The 22549-nt window shown below is 40.1% G+C and overlaps 3 protein-coding genes across 6 annotated transcripts in view; 1 reads left to right on the plus strand and 2 right to left on the minus strand.

Moving 5' to 3' along the window:
* Nucleotides 1–6771, minus strand: part of shc2 (SHC (Src homology 2 domain containing) transforming protein 2) — a 20126-nt gene extending 13355 nt beyond the window's left edge. Inside the window, exons 1-4 of one of the 4 annotated variants that reach the window (XM_077607130.1) lie at nt 6302–6771; nt 6081–6204; nt 4999–5053; nt 3303–3554 (exon numbers count right to left, since the gene is read on the minus strand). In XM_077607130.1, the coding sequence (XP_077463256.1) occupies nt 3303–3554; nt 4999–5053; nt 6081–6154 (381 nt within the window). In that variant the 5' untranslated portion in view covers nt 6155–6204; nt 6302–6771. Of the gene's footprint in view, nt 1–3302; nt 4814–4998; nt 5054–6080; nt 6205–6301 lie in introns of those variants that run through there. The other 3 variants (XM_077607131.1, XM_077607129.1, XM_077607128.1) reach the window with 3 other exon arrangements.
* Nucleotides 6765–8178, plus strand: cks2 (CDC28 protein kinase regulatory subunit 2). The gene is made up of 3 exons (XM_077607132.1): nt 6765–6972; nt 7105–7232; nt 7861–8178. Exons 1-3 carry the CDS (start codon nt 6914–6916, stop codon nt 7905–7907), a joined length of 234 nt encoding a protein of 77 aa, XP_077463258.1. The 5' UTR covers nt 6765–6913; the 3' UTR covers nt 7908–8178.
* Nucleotides 8179–8536: 358 nt separating this feature from the next.
* Nucleotides 8537–22549, minus strand: part of cpamd8 (C3 and PZP like alpha-2-macroglobulin domain containing 8) — a 44570-nt gene continuing 30557 nt past the window's right edge. The window contains exons 31-44 of the mRNA XM_077607538.1: nt 21529–21694; nt 20844–20930; nt 20633–20769; nt 20343–20498; nt 19982–20044; nt 18294–18571; nt 18142–18229; nt 16720–16794; nt 16321–16426; nt 15516–15626; nt 15231–15443; nt 13604–13678; nt 11082–11286; nt 8537–10066 (exon numbers count right to left, since the gene is read on the minus strand). Of these exons, the coding sequence (XP_077463664.1) occupies nt 10066; nt 11082–11286; nt 13604–13678; nt 15231–15443; nt 15516–15626; nt 16321–16426; nt 16720–16794; nt 18142–18229; nt 18294–18571; nt 19982–20044; nt 20343–20498; nt 20633–20769; nt 20844–20930; nt 21529–21694 (1761 nt within the window). The 3' untranslated portion in view covers nt 8537–10065. The remainder of the gene's footprint in view (nt 10067–11081; nt 11287–13603; nt 13679–15230; nt 15444–15515; nt 15627–16320; nt 16427–16719; nt 16795–18141; nt 18230–18293; nt 18572–19981; nt 20045–20342; nt 20499–20632; nt 20770–20843; nt 20931–21528; nt 21695–22549) is intronic.

The following is a 22549-nucleotide window of genomic DNA, read 5'->3' on the forward strand; positions in this document are numbered from 1 at the left end:
CTGTAACTTTCCAAGAAACCCCTCGGAAATTCAATAACACCGTCATCCACTTTTGAACAGCTTGCGTCACAGGCGCCGTCTTTTACGAATATTTGTGTGTGTGTGTCTTTCTTATACAATCACTTGTTGGACTGAAGTGGGCTATTGACTAATGAGTTCAAAGTGGAAATGCTGTGCAAAACTATCATACCATCATATGATGGATGGCATGTTGTTTTATTAAGTATTTGCGCCACAATGGAAAATAAATAAAGAAGCTAAACAATGTTTAACAGGTCTGTTTTTGTTTTGTTTTTTAGAAAACAAACATTAGCGTACTATGACAGGCTGGAGGCCGCCCTCTACTGGGTAACTCCTAAAGTATAGGTAACAATAAGGCCTCAAATAATTATTCTGCCCCGATTTTAGCCCTGATGCAAAAGAATAAAAATTGGCTTCCATGGATCAATATACACTGACCCATTCTACATTCCTACCAGATTTAAAAGAGAATCGGTTCATGAATGATGGAGCAGCACGATCTCAAAGTCAGTGTCCACAAGAACAACAACAATATGAATGATGAACTGACTTGTTTTTCTATGCTGCATGTCCTGTTATTTATTGCTATTGCTATGTTTGTCTATATTTTACCTATGCTGGTGATGGTGGATGAAAAAAAACACTATTCTACAGTACATTTACTATCACCCACAATATAGCATAATATGAATGAATTTATCAGTCATGGGTTTGTTGAAAAATATTGTATTCAAAACAGCTATAGGTGTAAATAACATATTTGTGACTTTATGTTGTTACACTCCGCTTGCATCAGGGTGGAAGAATAATCTAGCAATGTGCCAGTAACGTATGTATTATTATTAATATTGATTATTCCATCATGTCAAGCCTGGGCAGACGTCTCTACTCGGCTGATTGCCCAGACGGTGTAATATGTGAAGCTGTTTTTTTTGACAGTTTACAGCTAGATGAATCCATCCTATACATGAGAGCTTCTGCTCATATCGCTGCAGTGCACTGCATTAAGACTAGTCACGTGAAAACCTCGCTTTAGTGTAATAAATACCATCGTGGTGCACGTGTGTGTCCTTGTTTGGGTGTGAGAGAGCTATAGCGTACGCCCTGACAAATGGCTAACACAGCAGAAATAAGATGTCGCTTTGACACCAACTCATGCAGCGAGTATCCCTGCATGCATAGATCTACATGTGCTTTGCACCTAAAACAGCATACTACCTAAAAAAAGAGAAGACCATCACGCTGATGGCAGATGGAAGCCTGCAACCCCTGCCGAGGAGTGCCGACCTCCATCCTGGACATCACATGTTGCCAATGACAGTGATTAAATGTAATTGAATATAGGAATGAATGGGGTAATCCCATTAAAGAGCCCAGTCAGTCTCACGGTCTCGTCGGGAGTCGTGTCGTTTTGCGGGGGGTGGGGGGTAATTGATGTGGGTGGCCAGGGGCGAGTGGGTAGTGGGGAGGCGGGATAAGACCGTTTGGTAGCTTTAACACGGGTTAATTTTCCCGACATGGAAGAAAATGACTCCCAAAATCCAGCCCATGCAAGATATTATCATCCCTAAAATGTAAATAGCGGATTTTCCGGACTATAAGTCGCACTTTTATTCATAGTTTGGCTCATACTCTAGTGCGCCTTATATAAGTATTTCTTCCCTCTGACCATCAACAGCCAATTATGTTTTTTGTAGGCTACAGTTGTCTGAAAAACGCATTATTTTTACAGATGTTCATTTAGCAGATGTTTGTTCTTGGTTTCTGATTAAGAAAAAAAATGCCCTCCCAAAAATGTGCCATATTGTTTTGTTCTTAATAATTCTAAATAATTGTGAATTATTTGGCTGGTCCAACTTATAGTCCAAAAAATACGCTAAGTGGTCTGTGCTTTGTTTTTATTTTATTTTGGAGTATTTTTGGTCAAATTAGCCCTTTTACAATTCACCTCTGGCTTGTTTTCCGGTACCTGGGTCCACTCTTGCTAGCTCGCCATCAGACTTAATAGACAAATTGACACGGCAATGAGGAACGCTTCGACTAGACATGCATGGTTGGAGGAAGCCGAGAGTGGGGCTGTCTAGGCGGAAATGAAAACCTAATCAGACAAGACAGGAACTAGAACACAGGGAAACCCATACAGTATAAATCCAAACCAGACAACTATTACTAATAATAGCTAGAATTCATTTTCATTCAAAGAAATCTTACAGGACTTCCAAGGACACCGTAAAAACATGGTTAAAAGGCAACAAAAATAATAGCAATTAAAATTTACAAATAATATTGAGTTTGTATTTATGAAAGTGAACAAGTCTGTGTTTCTGTTGATATGAGAAGTATAGTTACGTTGCAGGGATTTTTCTTTAATCCTGTGTTCTACAGAAGAATGTAAACAATCCCAGGCGTCACTCCCACAAGTTCAAAGTGAGGTGATCAAAGTGGACATTTGTAAAAAGTGTGGACCAATTTTTTTATGCTTGGCAATCGTGCTAAGCACATGCCGGGAGATGTTTGGATGCCGAGTCATCAATCTGGATGAAAGATGCCTTTCCAAGAGCAGCCACATGCTGGAAGGCACACTTTGATTTTTTTCATTCTTATTTTGTGATGATCAAGTAGTATGACATCATTTTGCTAATTTCCCTGATATTGGATAACAATCAATCATTTTGCTCCGTTTGAGGTGGGCCTAAGAACAAAACATGCGTACCACCAAACTGTGAGGTTACTTTTTATTCTGCCTAGTGAGTTGAGAAGGGGAAAGATAGCGAAGGAGGGGGTGGGTAGTTAGAGAAGGTAGAAAGGTTGCATTAAAGCAAGGGTGTCAGACTCGGGTTGGTTCGCGGGCCGCTTTAACGTCAACTTGATTTCACGTGGGCCGGACCATTTTAGATATTTTTTTTATAAATGGATTCAAAGAACTGGATTAAAAGCCCTGAATATTCAGTTTTATTATAGATCTAAAACAATGTTTATTTTAGCTTTTTTAAAATATATTTTTAGATTTTACAAAATGATTTTTGAACTAAAAACACAGAAAAAATGATTTAAAAAATACAATAATTGATTTAAAAGGGGGAAAATCTGGAAATTTAATATGCATCTATACTCTTCATTTTAATTTGATCCTAAAACTTAAAGTCAGCACTCATGATTTACTTTCCCGGGCCACACAAAATGATGCGGCGGGCCAGATTTGGTCCCCGGGCCGCCACTTTGACACATGTGCATTAAAGGGAACAATAAGCACACCAAGAAAAATAATTAGTTGGACTCACCCTGACAATGTAAGAGGCTCCTGGTCCTGCCACCTTCTTGTCCGGGTGCAACCATCCTTGAGACGGTTTGTGGATGAAGCTGCCCTTCTGGCTGAAATCCGCGTCCCCGTTGGTCCACATGCCCTCAACCCTTGTCCTGCGACTCATTCCAGATCGGGAACTTCCGCAGTCGGACCCCACGGGGTTCGCCGTGACCTCCCCGAATCCGTGGCTAGAGCGCGTGACCGCCGCCGCTCTCTGCCCGCGGATGGCCTGCAGAGAACACGGGGTGACACACACCGGGTCACAGGAGTTGAGCACGGCAGCCAGACTGGCCACGGGGCCGGTGGAGGGCACCCCGCTGTGCCTGTGCGATGGCGAGGAAGAGGAGGTAAGGGACCCTGGGTGGGCGGCTTTACTGGAGTCCTTGCTGGTGTTGGAGCTCGAGTTTGAGGGGCTTCGACTGAGCAAGGAGTTGGAGAACTTCCATTGCGGCATCTTGGGGATGAGCATGCAAAAGGTGGTGGTGCCGTCCGGCTCTCCGTCCAGGCAGGGCGAGTCGGCCAGAGCCGCCGCTCCGGAGGAAATGGCGTTAGAGTCCAGGGGAGGCAGGGGGAGACCGGGGGCCGAGGAGGAGACCACCGGCGTGGCCACGACTTTGCCGCTCATGGCTAAGCTCTGCATCAGGTCATCGGAGGAGGAAGTCACAGACTCGTTGCGAAAGCGGTCATACTTTGGCTTAAGGAGCATGCCCGGAGGATCCACCTGAAGGAGCTTGGTGATAGGGATGGGGAGGGAGAGGGGGGAGAGGGGAGGGACGGGGGGGACAACAGGACAACGTTTTCCGGGCGGAGTCTTGTGTCTGAGTCGGTTAGAGGGATTCGGTTGGGCACTCGTGCCATGCAGATGGCGCGGAGTTCTTGGCTCCTGTGCATGTGTGAGCACCGCAGCGGTCTTCCTTCCTCACACAAACTGCCTTCAGTGGGCTGGCTCGCTCGCTTGTATTGCATTGGATGCTCTCTCACCCTCTCTCTCCCTCTGCGGATGATGTCATTGGCTCTGTTCGCCCTGCCCATGCTCTTTGACAGCATTAGCTAATCACATCTGTTTCTTTGCCGCACACACAGACACTCACTCAAACCCATGTATATATAATGCACACGAAAAATTACACACAATCCTTTGCACCCAGTCATACACACTCGTTGACAAACTGTCACGCCTTCACATGCCCTCTCACACACAGATGCAAAACACTCAGACTCAAGTCCACATTCATGACGTACTACATGTACTATAAGTCGCACTTTTTTCATAGTTTGGCGACTAATACTCAAGTACGCCCTATACATTTTTTTCCTCTGATCACCGACAGCCTGTTGTGTTTTTATTTTTAGGCTGTATCTGAAAAAAAATGTTATGTAAACAGATGCCATAACAGATTAATTTAACCATTGTTACCTTAACATATGTTTGTTCTTGGTTTCTGATTAAATGAAAAAAATGCCCTCCCAAAAATACAATAATCTTTGCATGGTGTGACTTCCAGTCCAAAAAATACAGTAATTTCCCAGAAGTTTGTGATTTTGAAATCTAACCTGAGTTTACATCCTGCATGTTTAAAAAAATCATTAAAATGTGTTTATTTTTTACTACTGTTGTCAAGTCAAACCATTGTCATCTTAATTCAACTATATATAAACTTCTTTAATCTTACCTTTTTATGTAAATCTGTGAAGAAAAAGATCCTGTTGACTTCTATCCAAAACAAACTAAAACAAGATAAAATGGTGTTCCAGTTTTATTTGGCTACATTGGAACACACACAACCACAAGGACCCTGATGCGGTACCACCCTCTTTGAAACAGCCAATCCCAACTTTGTTTGTCCAAGTATGGAAGAAGTTACTAATAAACCAGATGGAATCATTAGATGATGACTGAAGATAAACTGTTTTGCCTCATATGTGAGAATAGAACAAAAATGGACTGCCTCTCCAATTAAAGCGTGTCAATAGATGTCACGGAATGAGACGTGTTAATAAATCACTTCCTCATTGTGTTTCTTCGCATGCACAAATCCGGCTGTGAATACCTCAGTGCTCATTAGCGCCCTATTAACCCCACCATATTGATTACATAAACACCTATAGTGAGCAGTGGCAGTAGAAGGCCACACAATCTTTATTGTGCTGAAATGTACATACATAATCTCTATTAAGCGTTTCAGACCGTTTCTTCCACCTAGTGCACAGGTGTCAAAGTGGCGGCCTGGGGGCCAAATCTGGCTCGCTGCATCATTTCGTGCGGCTGGAGAAAGTAAATCACGAGTGCCGACTTTCTGTTTTTAGGATCAAATTCAAATGACGATTATAGATGTATATTATAGTTCCTGGATTTCCCCTTTTAAAATCAATTAATGCAATTTTTTTTAAAATCTATTTTCCCTTTTGTGTTTTTAGTTCAAAAGGCATTTCATAAAATCTAAAAAGAAATATTCTGTTTTTTACTAACATTGAATATAATAAAATATATTTGTTTCCTTTTGAAATGAAAAACAAATGATTAAAAGACGTTCCCCTTGTTTAAAAAAAGCTCAAACAAACATTGTTTTAGATATACAAAAAAAACTGAATATTTAGGGGATTTGATCCCGTTTTTTTTAAATCCGATTTTTAATCCAGAGTTTGTCACCCTAGTCCTAGTGGATTGTGCCAGTGTTAATATTGTTTTTCACTTTAAAGAGACAGAATTGAATATACGTACAGTAGCTCAAGGCAAACAGGAAATGAATACGACCTGCATGCTGCATGCTGTAGACCAGGGGTCTCCAAACAATTCCACTGAGGGCCGCAGTGGGTGCAGGATTTCATTCCAACGAAACACTAAGTTTCCAGATGCGTGCGGGTAAAAGCCAAGAATACTAAAGAAAACAAACAAATAAACCCCTAAATAACTCAAATCTCACAGACACCAACTAATCTGCTGTCTTACAATTGTCATCAGTAAATTTCAGTCACCTGGTGCTTGTCAGTATAATCAGCCTCTCGTCTTTAGTTGTAGTTTATCTGGAGAATTTTGACATGTTGTATCAGTGCCATTCAATAATCACACCATTAAAGTCAAGAGCGTGTGTACTGGGAAATATGTAGAAATTGCTGAATTTAACTGATTTTCACTCAGGTTGTTTAATCCACAAACGTAAGCGATATATGTAGTAAATACACTGCATACATGAAAACAAATATTTTTCCCAACATCCAGCCAGTCTGAATCATAGACACGTTTGTTATAAATCAAAATCTCGATGTTGCCGAGGAATCAGTCTTTTAATGTAAAAAAAACCCTCACTTTAGAAAAGCAAACGATCCTATGAAATGATTAGAGTGTGCTCTATGATGGCCGTCGCTTTTTGACGCCGCTGACTCCAACGTTTCACATCTAGCCTTATTTATGTGATTTCTATGGCCACCTCAACCAATCAGATGAAAGAGCGCAAGCGGACGTTACTTTTTAAACGCAAGCTATAAATACTAGCTTCCTCAATCGTTAGACAGCTAAACTTGTAACTCAGACGTTGATTATCATCACTTTTCCCCCGATCAAACGTTATAAATTCAGCTCAATCAGCCATGTCTTCGAAAGGAATTCGCTACTCTGATAAATACAACGACGACGCCTTTGAGTACAGGTAAATAAAAAGCTGAGCGAACTACTTTTAACAGCTCGTGTGTCGCACCATGCGTTCTATAGGACCCAAATACAGTACCCAACTGGCGATGTAACGCAAAATTATCTGTATCGTTATTTTTTGTTCGGTTAGGCATGTGGTGTTACCGAAGCAAATTTCCAAACTGGTGCCCTCTTCGCATCTCATGACCGAAGAGGAGTGGCGAGGCCTCGGCGTGCAGCAGAGCCAAGGCTGGATCCACTACATGATCCACACACCAGGTCAGTAACATGGAGGTTCCTAAAAAAGAGATTTCAGGCATGGGGGACACATTTTTGGGGGATCCAGCTCGGTTCCTAGACGAATTATTTGTAGAAATGTGAAAAAAATGCTTGGGACACGCCTGTAAAACTTTCACGTTACTGTAGATGCTAAATTTGTCCAGTGGAGGTCGCACTGAGGCTAGTTTTAAAAACAAATAACTAGCAGAGTATATGTACATTTTAAATTAGTGTTTTTTGGGAAGATTGGGTTTAAAAACATGTAGAGACGCTGTGTTCATTAAATTGCACGAGTTCATAATGTTAAAATTGCTTCTTTTTTTTTCAAATTTGGTGCCTGCACTTTATAGTCAGGTATCCTTGTCAAAAAATACAGTATTTGGGGAAAAATGTAAGGATTGTTTATGACGAGGGAAAAATCTGTCAGTAATACAGTATCTGTTTAAAATTAAAAATTTTAATTGACTGGTCAAAGTGGCAAAAGGCTGATTAAAGGGCAATAACTGACCTTGAGGATCAATTCAAGATAAAAGCACATGCTGCTACAGTTAGGCTTCAAAGAATCCAATCATGGAGCAGTTATTAATCTCTTTTTTTTTTGTGTGTGCATGTTTTTTTTCCTCTACAGAACCTCACATTTTGCTATTCAGAAGACCACTCCCACGTGCAACATAGACCAACTGTTTTCTTTAATTATGTTCTCAATCTGTAGCACTATGAACACGTTCATTGCATTATATTTATAGAAGGTGAACATAGCCTGGTTCTATTGATTCACTTTCAAGTTTTCTAACGTTTACGTTGTATATTTTGGTCACCTTCTGTTTTGTCTTTGTTTCTTATCTGTTAAGTAATCCAGGTTGTAAATATTAAGTGTTCTTCCCCATTTGCTTGTTGTACGCTGTTGTTTAAAAAAAAATTAAAATGGTTCTGGATCAAACCTCAACTCGCGATTGGTGGAATTGTTTTTACTTGAAAGGAAGAGGTCAACTGTCTGTTGTGTGAAACACGGCGACCAATCATCAGCGAAAGCCTAACAATTCCAACCCAGATGGTCAAGTGTGCACTTGAAAGAATTCAGTTATTACAGCTGACGGTGTCAAAAACAGCACTGCAAATTCCATGTCACCAAGGCACCTAAACGTATGAACGAAAATACTTTAAAAATAATACATTTGCCCAAGTTATATTAAACTACAATGATTATTTCACCATTTTTTTTTAAAGACAAGTCTGACATGGTCATAATGTGAACAAAAAACTAAAAGATTGGATTGAAATGAAGCAGGGAGTCACAACAGTGCTTACATTCATATTTTTTGCAACTTTTATTTGAAAAATCTCCGTATTTGATATGTAATAACAGTATATGTGTCTTAATTTAGAAAATGTACAGAAATTGGGAAAAAACAAAACTTCATGTTGATTTGTTTCTTTGATTGCTTCATGAATCAAAATTGAACATAAAATAGCTTATGAACTGTACAATCAAATCTCAAAGCAGGTTGTAAGAAAGACAAGTCATTTGAGTGATGTTATGGGAATAAAAAAGGAAAAAAATATATATATTCAAGTCCGCCAGGGACTTTAATCCTTATCATGCCACTTTCTCAATCTGATTTTTTTTCAGTTTTTATAACTGAAATGAAAACTTAATTTTAGCCACACTATTTCTCAGGAAAATTTTGTAGAAAGTTAAGCATTTTATGGTCTTGTTTGAATTTTACAGTGTTGGACACCTTATTGTAAAGTATGACTTGTCTCTGAGCAAACATTTTAAAACAAATTCTATTTAATGTCCTTTTTTTCCACAACTTTAATCATTTTCCAGGTCTTCATAACATCCTTTCGACCAAATACCCTAAGACTGCCCACCTTATGCCCTATAATTGTCAAAGCTAGGGGTGTTGTGAAGAAATATTAGCACAATCAAAAACAATGAAAACATGCGTTATATTTGTAGTTTGCCAACTTTACCCCAGATTTAATAACGTGCCATTTATCAGAAGTTAATGATGCTGTGCATCCAACAACTTAGCACCTCATTTTATGCCATATGCAAATTACACCGTTCTCAATTCAGGAAAACTTTGAACGGGTCAAAATGGGCAGCTGATAATTGATTAAGATTTTTCAAAAGTCAATATTACATCATAAGAAAATACAGCACAACTGAAGCGACTTCACCGCAACATCAACACGTTTGGGCGTCTAATGGAGAAAAAGAACAATGATTATGATGTCTGGCAGCAAATAAATACCACAGATAGAAAATGTAACACAATGGCTTTGCTTAAAGTCGGCTGTAATTATATCAAAACATCGATACCGTATTTTCCGGACTATAAGTGGCACTTTTTTGCGACCTATTTGCTTTTTTCTTTCTTTCTGACTAGCAAAAGCCTGTTTTTTAGGCTAAAGTTATCTTAAAAATGTTAATGTAACATTTACAGGTGCCTATTTAGCCTGTTTTCAATTTAAATTTAATTTAGTTTTACTTTAAAGTATGTTTGCTCTTGGTTTCTTATCAAATAAAAGCTTGCAATGTACATCTACTTTTTTTCTTCATAGTGCATTATTTAGCTAATGAAACTTAGTCCGAAAAATACGGTACGATATATGTGGTTCTCGTGATTATAGAGAGAGAGAATAGGGTGAATAAAAAAAAAATGCTATGACAATACAAAGAGGAAAGTGAATACACACACATACTGTATATACACACACACATTCATGTTACATCCTTTGGAGCTTCTCGCTTCACTTTCCATTTATGAGTATATTCACAAATAATGTACAACGTAGAAGTGGGGACGGCTTCACTCTGGTGTTTTCTGTGAAAGACAAAATGATATGATAATAAGGAAAGATGCATCCAAGACAGAATAAGTCACTTCATGGGTTCCAAAATTTGTATTCATACTCCTAAACGTGTGCGGTCGAAAATTGAACTTGCATATAAATGTGAAATTACTTAATAAAAATCCAAATTATGAATGTGAAATGACTTAGTAAAAATCCAAATTATATTAAGTAAAAAAATGTTAATAAATATAACCTTCCCAGCATGCAATTAAAACTATTAAACATTTGCAATCAAGTAATACTAAGAGACATATTCAATATTATTTTTCTTCTTCTGAAAATGCAGAGCACAAAACAGCAATTAGAAAAACTAGACATAAAGTTTAACACATGACCCCAAAAATATAACAAAAATCTGATTCAAATTATAGTTATACATTTCAATTGAAAATATAGCAAATGTAATACCTTAACCTTGTATATACAATGTTTTTAATCACAGTTGCATGGTAGTAGCAAAATAAGTACGTAAGCACAAAACTAAACGTTCAAAAATAAACTCTTTTGGTCGCGGTCTTTTGGTCGCCCCGACCACGACAACGGGCGACCAAAAGACCGGCGACAAAACAAGGTAAAACAACACGGTCTACGCATCAACAAAAGCCAACAATGGCCAAGAACAGTTTCACTGAGCCAACGTGTGAGTGTAGAAGAGTTTGTATGTACATGCGTTGTCCCTTTAAGAAGCTACGTCAGTCAGGGTCTTAACAAGTTCTCCAACAAAAAACAATAAAAGTCTGGGAAATTTGGAGCTTTTCTTTAGCCTAATAATTACTAGGGCATTAAGTATGACTAAACAGTAATTCGCAGTTTGTATTTAGGGAATTTGAGCAACGATTTAAATAGTAATTATCAATAACCTTCCAGGCGACCAAAAGACTGGCAACCAATCGACCGTGTACCCTCCTAATAACTAAAAGGACAAAAACAGATTAAAAAAACAGCCAGAAAACACTGAGATAAGGTCACTTCATCATATCCTACCATCGTTCGGGAGCGTTCCCAGCATCCGCTGCGGGGATTTGGACGTTAAAAGGCAGGATGACTCTCTGTGATGCGTCCAGGTCGGTTTGCGGAACGTCGAAATTCGGGTTTCGCGCCTCAGAGTTTGCTAGAAAAGGCTCGGCGTCTGAGTCGTAATCGTATGAGTAGTAAGACACGTCGGCCATCGAGCCCTGCTCCTCTTCACCTGGAGACATCACACACAAGTAGAGTTATTTAGTACTACGCTTGACAGTAATATTTTTCAATAGTAACGTGATACAACATGGTGGAATCTAAGTGTACACAAACATACTACACAAACTATACTATGCAACCGGGAAATTATATTCCATCTCAACTAAAAACTTTGTATGTGAACTCTCCTTCTGGAATAGTACAAGCCCACACATAAGTGTCTTGGTGCCTATTTTATATTGTAAATGTGATGATTAATCCACATTTTATAAAAAAATTAAACACAAGGTTTCTGATTCATGCCTTGTAACCTTTCACACAAATGAAGATATTTGATAATCCTGCCTGCATGCAATTGTTTGAATGGAATTCAATTAAATTGAATGCGTTTATTGTCATTATACAAGTATAATGAGATTTAAAGCAAATAACAACAAACTGAAAAATAAATCATCAATAAATAATGAAATTAAATAATCAACAAATAAGTATAACAAATATTACCATTAACTAATCAACAAATAAGTAATAAATAATAACATCAAATAATCAACAAATAAGTCAAAAATATTAACATTAAATAATCAACAAATAAGTAATAAATAATAACATTAAATAATGAACAAATAAGTAATAAATAGTAACATTAAATAATCAACAAATAAGTAATAAATAATAAATAAATAAGTAGTCAACCCAAGTAGTAAACAACAAAAATAAGTGGGGAAGTGCACAAATAACAACAACAAACGAACAGATAAATAATCAATAAATAATAACCTATTTATTTGTTTGTTGTTGTTATTTGTGCACTTCTCTAATGCTATATCTATATGTGATTCCTTATATAAATAACATATTTGAATTGTGTTGGACTAAAATTTCCATTAATACGAGAGTCCTCATACGTGGGGAAAAATCTTTTATGAAACTTCCAATTTAGAAACATTACAAACTCCAGCTAAAAAGCCACTTCATGTTATTGACCGCTAGATATCACGCAGGAGCACAACTACATTGATTGCAGTGAAAATCCTTGACGCAAAGAAGACCTTTGACTGAGCCCAGTGACCCGGAGCCAACAAGTCAGGGCACGTCGCCTCATTTTAGACAAAAGCACACCTGTACGACACAACGCCAGCATTGACTTTACGATCTAGGTTAGGATTTTTTTTCCAGGCTATCGCATCCAGTGAAAGGTGTTTGCATGCCACGCGTGCCAAAAGTAACACGACAACAGACTGCCAGGAATGTTTTGGAAGCTACGGTGGACGTAGCAATCGGGCTTGTCCATCGTTGTCTTTATCTGATTGTAGACGTGATGTGACGGCAGGGGAATGTGGAGCATGCATGCTTGCATGTATTCACAACCTATACATCAACTTTTCTCTTAAGGTGGGAATGTTTTTTTCCCCTGAGCCTCCATTTTACAATCTCATAACACTCTGTGTTTTATTTCAATAAAAGAATTTGTCTTGAAGCTAACATTGCCACAATACAATATATTAAATGTGTCCATTTTATGTGTTCTATGAATAGTTTCAGTTTCATTTTATGTGTTCTATGAATAGTTTCAGTTTCATGTGTTTGCTATTAAATGACGTGACTAAATGCATTAAAGTATGTTAGTATTGTTTGTTAAATAGATGCATTGCTTAGCATAAAGGAATAATATCCATGTTATATGAAATTTTTGTGGAGCTTAAAATTGCCAAAACAACAATGAAATGTGTTAAAAGTTGGACAAAGCTCATTTTAATCATAAAGATTAGCTGGTAAAGATTTCATCTCCGCTTTATCAATTCAACACATTGCCCGCCATTGATGGCGAACAGCGTCCAATTTATTTGAACTAGGGGGATTGACAATGATCATTGTTGGGATATTCTGGGATATTATTATATATGGAATATGTGCATATTATTATATCATTCTCACTAGAAGCAGGAAGCTCAGTATAACAAGGACACCTCCCCCCCCCCCCCCCCCCCCCCCCCCCCCCCCCCCCACACACACACACAGCTGGCTCCGAGGACATTTAATTGTTTTAGGACTATTGACACGACAGGTCACCAAGTTCCGGGCCGAGGACTGTTGTTCTGAGTTCGAGTTCGCAATGAAGATCTGTGAAGGACTCTTAAATTGCTTTGACTTGGATTCCGGCAGATGGCGATAATCGAATCAACTTCCGAAAATACTCGCATTGTATTGTTTATATTATATTAAAGTATACCTATTGATGAACCTATCAATCATTTTGGACCAAAGTCAAACAACTAATTAAGTCTTTCGAATCACAAGAGACTGCATGTATTTGGTCCGATTACCTGCATGTATTGGCACCGAGGGTTGCTCCGTCTCCTGGTTCACGATTGGCTGCTTGACCTCTGCCTTGACCTCCACTAGAAAACACAAACACACATTTAGTTAAAAGCAGGAATTTCAATCTTCAATAATGCATTTTTTGCTAAGCTTTTCATCCCCTCCGCCGAGCAACACGTTTTGGCAAAACAATGAGGTCCAAACAATCCCGATGGAGGCCTGCATTCAAATTCTTCCAAAAATAACCCAGCCAAGAGGTCGGCGGCATGATCATAATTGGATCCGTTTGTATCTTTCGCCCCCCTCAAAATGGGCTAATGACCCCTTACCGCGCTTGAGCGTACACAAACAAACACCCCCCCGAAAAATAAGTTCGCATTTAATTTTTGTTTACGGCGGCTAAACTTGTTTCTTCCTCTTCAGTCTTGTTTGCCCCGATCGTAAATGGCTCCTTTTGTTGTTGGGCTGCGCGTCGGAAAAGGAATGTGGCAAGGATTTCAAAGGCCCGGACAAAAGCAGTCTGTCATTTGCGCATAGCGCTCTAATACAACGTGGGGGGAGCGAGAAGCTAGAAGCCCCCCCTAACCCCCTTTCTCCATGTATCGGTGCATACTTAAGCCGGGTTGTGATCTATAAAAGAGTGCACGTGCGCGCGTGAAATTCAGTAATCAGCTAAACATCTGAACAGCTGTTGCCACGAGTGAGATCATGGCGCAAAGCAATGAGAATAAACATACTTAAACACGCATAACATGCACCGAGTGGTTAATGTCTGCACACACATGGCTAAAAGCACACCTGCTGCATTAAAAAAGCACCTGCTAGCTGCACTATCTTAGATTAAAGTACCGTATTTTCCCGCATATACGCCGTATTTGTGGCAAAAAAAGACTGAATCGAGGGTAGGGCTTATACGCGCATAAATTAGATTTGACATGCACGAAACGGCATAAGATGAGACAATGCATAACAAAATTAATTTTAACGTCTATGAATGAAATTCAAGAAAAAAAAACCTATCTTGCATGAAACGTGAAAAAATCTTACCCAAGAATGACAAACTAGACCCCTATGGACACACTTCCTGGTTGTACTGCTCACATGACTTCCTTTTTGAATTTGTTTACATAAGATTTCCTTTCAAAGTAAGACATTTGTGAAATTTTTGAATCAGGGGGCGTCTTATACGAGAGAAATGGTAAAATTCAACGGTTTTAAGGCAATTTTAAGGATACAGCTTATACACGGAGGCGGCTAATATGCGAGAAAATATGGTAGTTGTTTTCATTGATTGGTTTGTGTTTAAAGGTGCAGTTTAAGATGACCACAGTATTTCCTCCTAAAATATTTTATATGATCTTTTCTGTTTCATTAAGATTCTCAGTATTAGAATGATGGTATTCACCAGTGTAATACAAGACAGCAATGACAAATACAATGATGAATAAATAAGCAAAATTGTTCTTATTACAGTGATACCTCGTTTATCGTAGTTAATCGGTTCCAAAGCCTGCCACAGTAGGTTAATAATGAATATTATTCGGACATTCTCTGTGCTAATAATTAACTCCCAAAATTAGACACTGCCTCGAGTGAAATGCTCTTCAATTGTGACTTTAAGAATGTTCTTACTATGAGGACAATGGGACGCGGGAACCTGCTTGACGCGTGTTCCGTTCCGGCAGGCCAACACCTCCATCTGGCATTGGTTTTGGTAGATCTGTCCGTCGGACCCGCACACGCGTTCCCCGTCGTAGCCGCAGTCCCGGTAGCACATGCATCGTTCAAATTGCTCCTCCTCCAAGCATCCAAACACGTTGTTGCATTGGTTGGTCTGCACAAAACCTGCAGAAATCGAATCTTTAGGAGAATGGGGACACCTGGGGGTGATCATCGCATGAATGGTTGAAGTCTCACCTGTCCAGTGATTGGACGAACTTTCCACCTCGTTGCAAGTTGGTCCGTCGCACAGTTCTCGGGCGAGTGGGCTGCTCTCGCTGACGTTGTAGAACCGGGTGGCCTCGAAGGCTGTAAAATTAGGGGTGTCATTGGTATTGGATGGTCGTTAAATCGTTGGCTATTTCTGAGTTATGATCAGGTTGAGGCAGTCCTTCTCAAATGCTTTTTAGTCATACTAAAATCAAGTGTGACTGCACATCCACTACAGCAGGGGTGTCAAACTCGGGATGGTTCGCGGGCCGCGTTAACGTCAACTCGATTTTATGTGGTCCGGACCATTTTAGATATAATATTTAGATTTTTTTAAATAAATGGATTAAAAGAACTGGATTAAAAGCCCTGAATATTCAGTTTTTTATTGATCTAAAAAATGTTTATTTGAGCTTTTTTATATATATATATTTTTAGATTTTACAAAATGATTTTTGAACTAAAAACACAGAAAAAATGGATTAAAAAATTACAATTATTGATTTAAAAGGGGGAAAATCAGGAAATTTAATATACATCTATACTCTTCGTTTTAATCTCATCCTAAAACAAAAAGTCAACACTCATGATTTACTTTCCCGGGCCACACAAAATGATGCGGCGGGCCAGATTTGGCCCCCGGGCCGCCACTTTGACACATGTGCACTACAATATTTAGAGTAGTAGTTGCGCTAAAGCAAAACAGAAAGAATTGGAAAAACTGCCCGTGGCAATAGATGAAAATTTAATTTAAAAAAAAAGAAGAAAAATGCAACAAACCACATCCACTTACCTGGTTCATAGTAGTCATAGATCTTGACCGGAACAGGCGCCGTCTTGCCCACAATGTATTCCCTGACAGCTTGGAAGGCCACACATGTCATGCACTGGCTGGGAATCTGAGATGCAGGCACATCCACATACCATATGAACTAGACTGACAATAGTCCAACATCGAGGACAAATGGTCAAAAGGCATTGGGACACTGAGATATTACAATAAAAATGCTGCAATAAAGTGGCCCCAATTTTCATTTCCAAATACACGTGTCGCATAATACTGTTGATACTACAGGTGTACTTGTCACTGAAGAGCATGCTTTGTTTGTATTACTAGATTTGGCAATTTTAAAACAAATTATTTGATGTTATCAACTTTGCCCATTTACATGGATGGAAGTTGGAAACCCACCTCATCAAAGTAGAAAAACGCTGTCCTGCCGTCGAGCTCGTATCTCTTCAAACCCACGCGTTTGTCCATCAGCAGCTGTGGCAAGAGACATAAAATTGAACGCTCATGGCAACACTCCAGCATTAAGGCTTTATAGTGGTAATCATATCACTAGGAAACTAATGTTGTTACCCCCTAAAAGGGCAGCTTATATTGAAATACATTGTTGAACGCTTGATAGGTTCCACTGCATCAGTAAGGGCAGTAACGGTCAGCACCACAGGGGACTGGACAGCTCCAGCTAAGCTTTAATTATTTTATTGAACAAAGCCTTTCCAAAATGGCATAAAAATAATGTTGCTCAATATTGCAAACAATCCTTGAGCACGCCCCGTGACAATCCTAAAAGGCCACCATTAGCGAAGCCTGATGACATTGCGTTACGTTGTACACCGTACAAAATAATCAAAGTGCAACCATATGGTTTTCATTTTAAATCTGCTTGAATGTAAACCATATGCGCTCCAAACTACTTTGAGACCAAGTGAATGCAATGCAGTTTCTTAATGGCTGCTTTGACTTCTACCAGTATTTGTGACAAAAGTGGCTAAAGTACTAACAATCTGTACATTACGGCAAATATAAGTACCAACACTAGTTTTAATAAATGAATTAAAAATTTGTTGAAGTCCCTTTAAGAACAGGTAACAACAACAATTGCACAGTGAAATGTACTGGATTACAAAGGTAATTAATTTATAATGATGATGACATGCAATATATTTTGGAAATGTATCTGCACATATGTATAATATTTGCTATTTGTTTTCCAACACTGTTGTCTGGATATTGTTTGGCCAGATAGAAAGGTTAAAGGAGCTCAGGTTTACAGCAAATTGGAAGAGAGCACGTAGCTTCTAAAGTTCATTTCCCCCACGGAGGCGACTTTTCATTCTGTCAAAGGTGGCAGCCTTTGGACAGTGGGAGTTTATGAGGTACTTCGCCTGAGCTGGCGCCACCATCATGACGCAAAGTGTACAATTTTTTTTAACAAAAGTGTAGTTTCCCATGTAACAATGTATGGCCTAAAATTTATACCCATAAAATGTTTGCTGCTGCAAATTATGCGAATTCTTTGGTTAAGTCCCTACCAAACTCATCATAAGAAGTTACCGAGGACCCCATGTTTACCTCAGAATTTATATAATAAAATAAATAAAACTCATTATAATCTGGATACCAGCGTGTAACATCTCTAAGTGCAACTTTTCGTTTTCAGACTGAGGCTGTTGAGTGTAATATTCACTCCTCTGATAGGGTGATATTCCAGTGACGGATTTTATCGTCAAAATTTATATTTAAACAGTGAAGTACCAAGTTGTCCTGAAATAAGTGATTTTTTTTTTCAAATATGGAAAAAAATTTGTGTGTGATTCTACGCACCCTTTCGAGACTTTCGATATCTGCTCGGAAACCGGAGATCATGGGGACTTCAATGACGGCCATGTTGGAGGAGCCCGAATAAAGCCACCTGGAAATACAGGTGAGGTCAGCCATGCTTTGGAAAGAAGCCTCGTGCGAGGTTTTTTTGTCACCTGGCGCAGACTTCCAAGCTGATGTGGAAGTCCAGTTTGTCCTGGTGAGCTGCGGGGTCATCGTCGTCACTTGGCGCCCGGCGCTTGCGCTTGAGCTCCGAGCGGTTGTCGGCACGGCTGCGAGGTCGTGCGGCGGGATGACGGCCGGATGAGGACGAGGAAGACGAAGAAGGAAGAGGGGGCTGCGGATGGCGGCCGGGGAAAATCTCCTTGAGGTTCACCTTGAGCTGGAAAGCCGGCTTGGATACGGGGTCGGGTACATTGTAGGACACATCGATCTGGATGGAGGATGGACACATTATTTTTACTTTCATACCTTTAGGTTTACACTGTGAGCATTAAGCATTTCACAGAGGACACTTGTGTGGCATTTGTGCGACGTGCAGTTCACTCATTTTTTGATCGTTCCTAAAAATTTGCCTTTCCAGTTGCACACCGTGACCGGACCTTTGGTCGCCCGGATGTTTGGGAATTTGAGCAACAATTTTAAATGGTAATTATAAATAACCTTCCGGGCGACCAAACGTCCGGGCGACCAAACGTCCGGGCGACCAAACGTCCGGGCGACCAAACGTCCGGGCGACCAAACGTCCGGCGACCAAACGTCCGGGCGACCAAACGTCCGGGCGACCAAACGTCCGGGCGACCAAACGTCCGGGCGACCAAACGTCCGGGCGACCAAACGTCCGGGCGACCAAACGTCCGGGCGACCAAACGTCCGGGCGACCAAACGTCCAAGTACCATTGCACACAGGTGTTTTCTCTAAAGTCTACATATACAGAAAATTAGCGCCATAAATTAACTCTAATCTTAAAACATAAGATATTCCTGGAGTTCATGAGTTTGTGTTATTTATTAAAGGGGCTATACATATTAATGATTATAGCTTCAAACTCTCCCTAATTGTTCACACTTTTCACGTTTTTTTGTGTCTATTCTGAGAGAGTTTATTAATATCGGACATTAATTTTCTCTGACTTCGGCCTCACTAATGTTTCCTCGTTCCAAGCATAACAAACTTGATAGTATTTATCCAGTACAAAAATGATGCACATTTAGGCTGATCATCTCATTAAATGTACAAAACATGAATGGAATACTAGAGTAGAATGTATATAAATAGCGAGTAAAAGGTATGCATGCATCGCTACCAATATACCGTGTGTACACGGCATTGATTAAAATTTCCAAGCGGTTGCATGTGTGTCATTAGACTTTTCCCCAAAGCTCTGTATTGTGTTGTTTACAGCAATGGAAAACTACATTAGACACGCTGCGAGACAATTTGGATGCCACTTTCAAATGGCCTATCCTCACATTTAACATCCTTGGCATCTTTAAGAGACTAAACAGTCACTTAGGATTAAGTGATAAGAAGACACAAGAGATTAAGAAGAGAGAAAAAAAGGCTACTTCAGGACATAAAAGGGCTTTTTGTTTGTCCCGTGTCAAGGCAGGACGTAATCAGCATATCAGCATCCTGTCCTGGGGAGTTCAGCACATAAAAAGAGCAATTCCCTAAACTCTACCAGATTGCTCCAATTGCCGGTGATTCATTTGCGCATTCAAAAAGGAGCAACAACAAGTTGTCGGCTGCCAACAAATTCCTCCCCGCGAGCTGACGAGGGAAGCGTGTGCGAAAAAGGGCAACGCGCCGGTGCCTTTGTGAGAGTCGTGCTGCGTTTACCTGCATGAGACAGCAGCCTTCTCCTCTGGCGCTGACAAAAAGGCCCGTAGGAATGCTGGGAATCTGAGCCAAGGGAGAGACCGTCAATAAATGGAGGTTGAACTATTTTTTCAGCTCATTTGACCACTTGATGATACAACGCAGCAATGGTTCTTACAGAGCCAATTTTACAGAACCATGAACACCATTTTAATCAAATCAAAAGCCTTTATTGTCATCATACACAGCTGCGTATAACAAAATTGGTGGTGCTACTCCACAAAATGTGTTTTTCCAGTAAAAAAAACAAGTAATACAAAAATATAAAAAGTTAAAATATTAAAAGTGCAATCAAATCAAACGTAGCATGAGATGAGGTTACCTTGGCGCGTTGAAGGAGTTTCTTGTTGTCTTTGTTGAGTTCAAAGGTCTCCTGAAAGTCCAGGTTTGTGGAAGCCAATGAGATGGTGAGGTTGACACCCGCGATGTAGGACAAGATGGCGTACTCCGATAACGCTTGCAGCGCGACGCATGTGTCCTAGTAACATTATATTGACCCCAAATGTCAAATATTCTGATTGAATTCATTGAGCTATGACTGTGACACTTATTAAATGTTTTCTAAGAACTAAACGTAAATATCCCAACAGTCCCAGTCTCTACCAGGCCTACCTGTGTAGAGGAGAAGCCGCCGAGGGCGTTCCGCTGCTGGGAGAGCCATTTAACCACAGGCAAGGCTGATGCAACATCCCCGAGAAGGGTGTAGGTAAGAAGACCGTAAGCCGTCATTTCCACCTCTGCTGACACCACTGGGAACAAATGACAGACACTCCATAAGAATTTCTCGAGCTGTGGATATCATGTAGACCACCAGTAGGTCTACCTGACTGGGAGAGGCCGTCGCTGAAGCCCATGAAAGTGTCTTCGTCAGTCATCGCGCTTCCGGTCAGGCTCCAGTGGGTGAGTCCATCTACATACGGATAGTCAAATGTTACAAATTGGCTTTGTTGAGATCCCATTCACGTTTTGCTATTCACAAATTTACCTATTCACGTTTTCTTTATGCTTGGATTCATTAAAAAAAGAACCTTTTTCAATGCTGTCTCCTTAAAAGGCAGTTTTCAAACATTCATTCATTTTCCATACCGCACATCGTCACAAGGGTCGCCAGGAGTGCTGGAGCCTATCTCAGCTGACTTTGGGCCCCAGTCAGGGGTCACCCCTTAATCACTGGCCAGCCAATTGCGGAGCAAAAGGAGACAAAGGACAACCAATCATACCTAGGGGCAATTTAGAGTGTACAACGAGCCTAGCATGCATGTTTTGGGGATGTGGGCGCAAACCGAACACCTGGGATCGAACCCTGTACTCCAGAACTGTGAGGCCGACGCGATGACCGCTCTGCAAATGGGCCGCCATATTTGAACTTGGTTGCATTTAAATTTTAATGAATGTGAAGTAGCATAATGGATATTTATTTGATCAAAATGCTATGTTAAGCCACTACATACGTAGGTGAGAACACATTGGATGGCGTTTTTTATTGTGATGACTTTGGGCGTACGCACCTTGCGTAATGGCCATGTGGTTGAGGCGCCGCAGGGCCAAGGGCGCAAAGGGGCTGCGGAGCAGAGCCAAAGCGTACGCGCACAAGGCTGTTGTGTAGGGGTCATCGGCCGAGTAGGTGTTGGTCTCCAGGAAGTCTTTGGCTTTGGACACAGCTAACTTCTCTACCTGGAGCACACAAGGATATTTAACATATTTCGTTAGCCACACAGATTGTCATTGAAAAAGTATTTCCACATCCAAGTGGTGCCCAAAAGTCAACAATTTGTAAGATGAGCTAACATGGCAGATATAAAAATTGTATATAAAGTGGATACTTCCCACTTTTGCTACAATTAATGAGGCCTATTACTTGTACAACTGAAATAATGTGTTTTAGACCAGTGTGTACACCATGTAAAATCTGTCAACTGAGCGGGACCAGATCGGACCCCTATCCGGTCCTCGCTCCGCATGTTTAACACCACCCGAGAATTGATTGGAAAAGGAATGTAAATTGTCCTTCACAAGACCAAAAGGTCTCCGTAGATGTTTTGACGTGGCGAAAAAGCTCATCAGTTTTGCAGCTCTGACTTGAGGCGTAACAAATGTGAATGGGCCGCCTGCCAGCACATCCTTCCCTACAGCTATCAGCGATTCTGCATGTGCTCCCACAGCTGGCGGAATAGCACCTCTCGTTGCCCTTGATGACACCATGAAATGAAATGAAACCCGTAAAATCAGCACTACATCCGATGTAGCAAACAGGAAAGGTGTGTTTGTTTTTACAAGGCTTGTAAAAGGCATTCAACGTCGTTTAGTCCTCCAAACCAAAAAGACAGAACCTGATTCTGCTTCAGCGCAGAAGAAATTAACAGAGAAAATAATAATCATCCATTCATTCATTAATTGATAAGAATTATTTGGATTGTGTGACATTTATTTCTGGTCGAAGTTATTTAGATTAAATGCGTCGTACTACTTTGCTCTAGAAATATTCTCTCCAATTTGCAAAAAAAAAAACATTACTCTGCTAAACAATGC

This window comes from Stigmatopora argus, chromosome 8 (assembly GCF_051989625.1).
Source record: "Stigmatopora argus isolate UIUO_Sarg chromosome 8, RoL_Sarg_1.0, whole genome shotgun sequence".
Taxonomy (NCBI): Eukaryota; Metazoa; Chordata; class Actinopteri; order Syngnathiformes; family Syngnathidae; genus Stigmatopora; species Stigmatopora argus.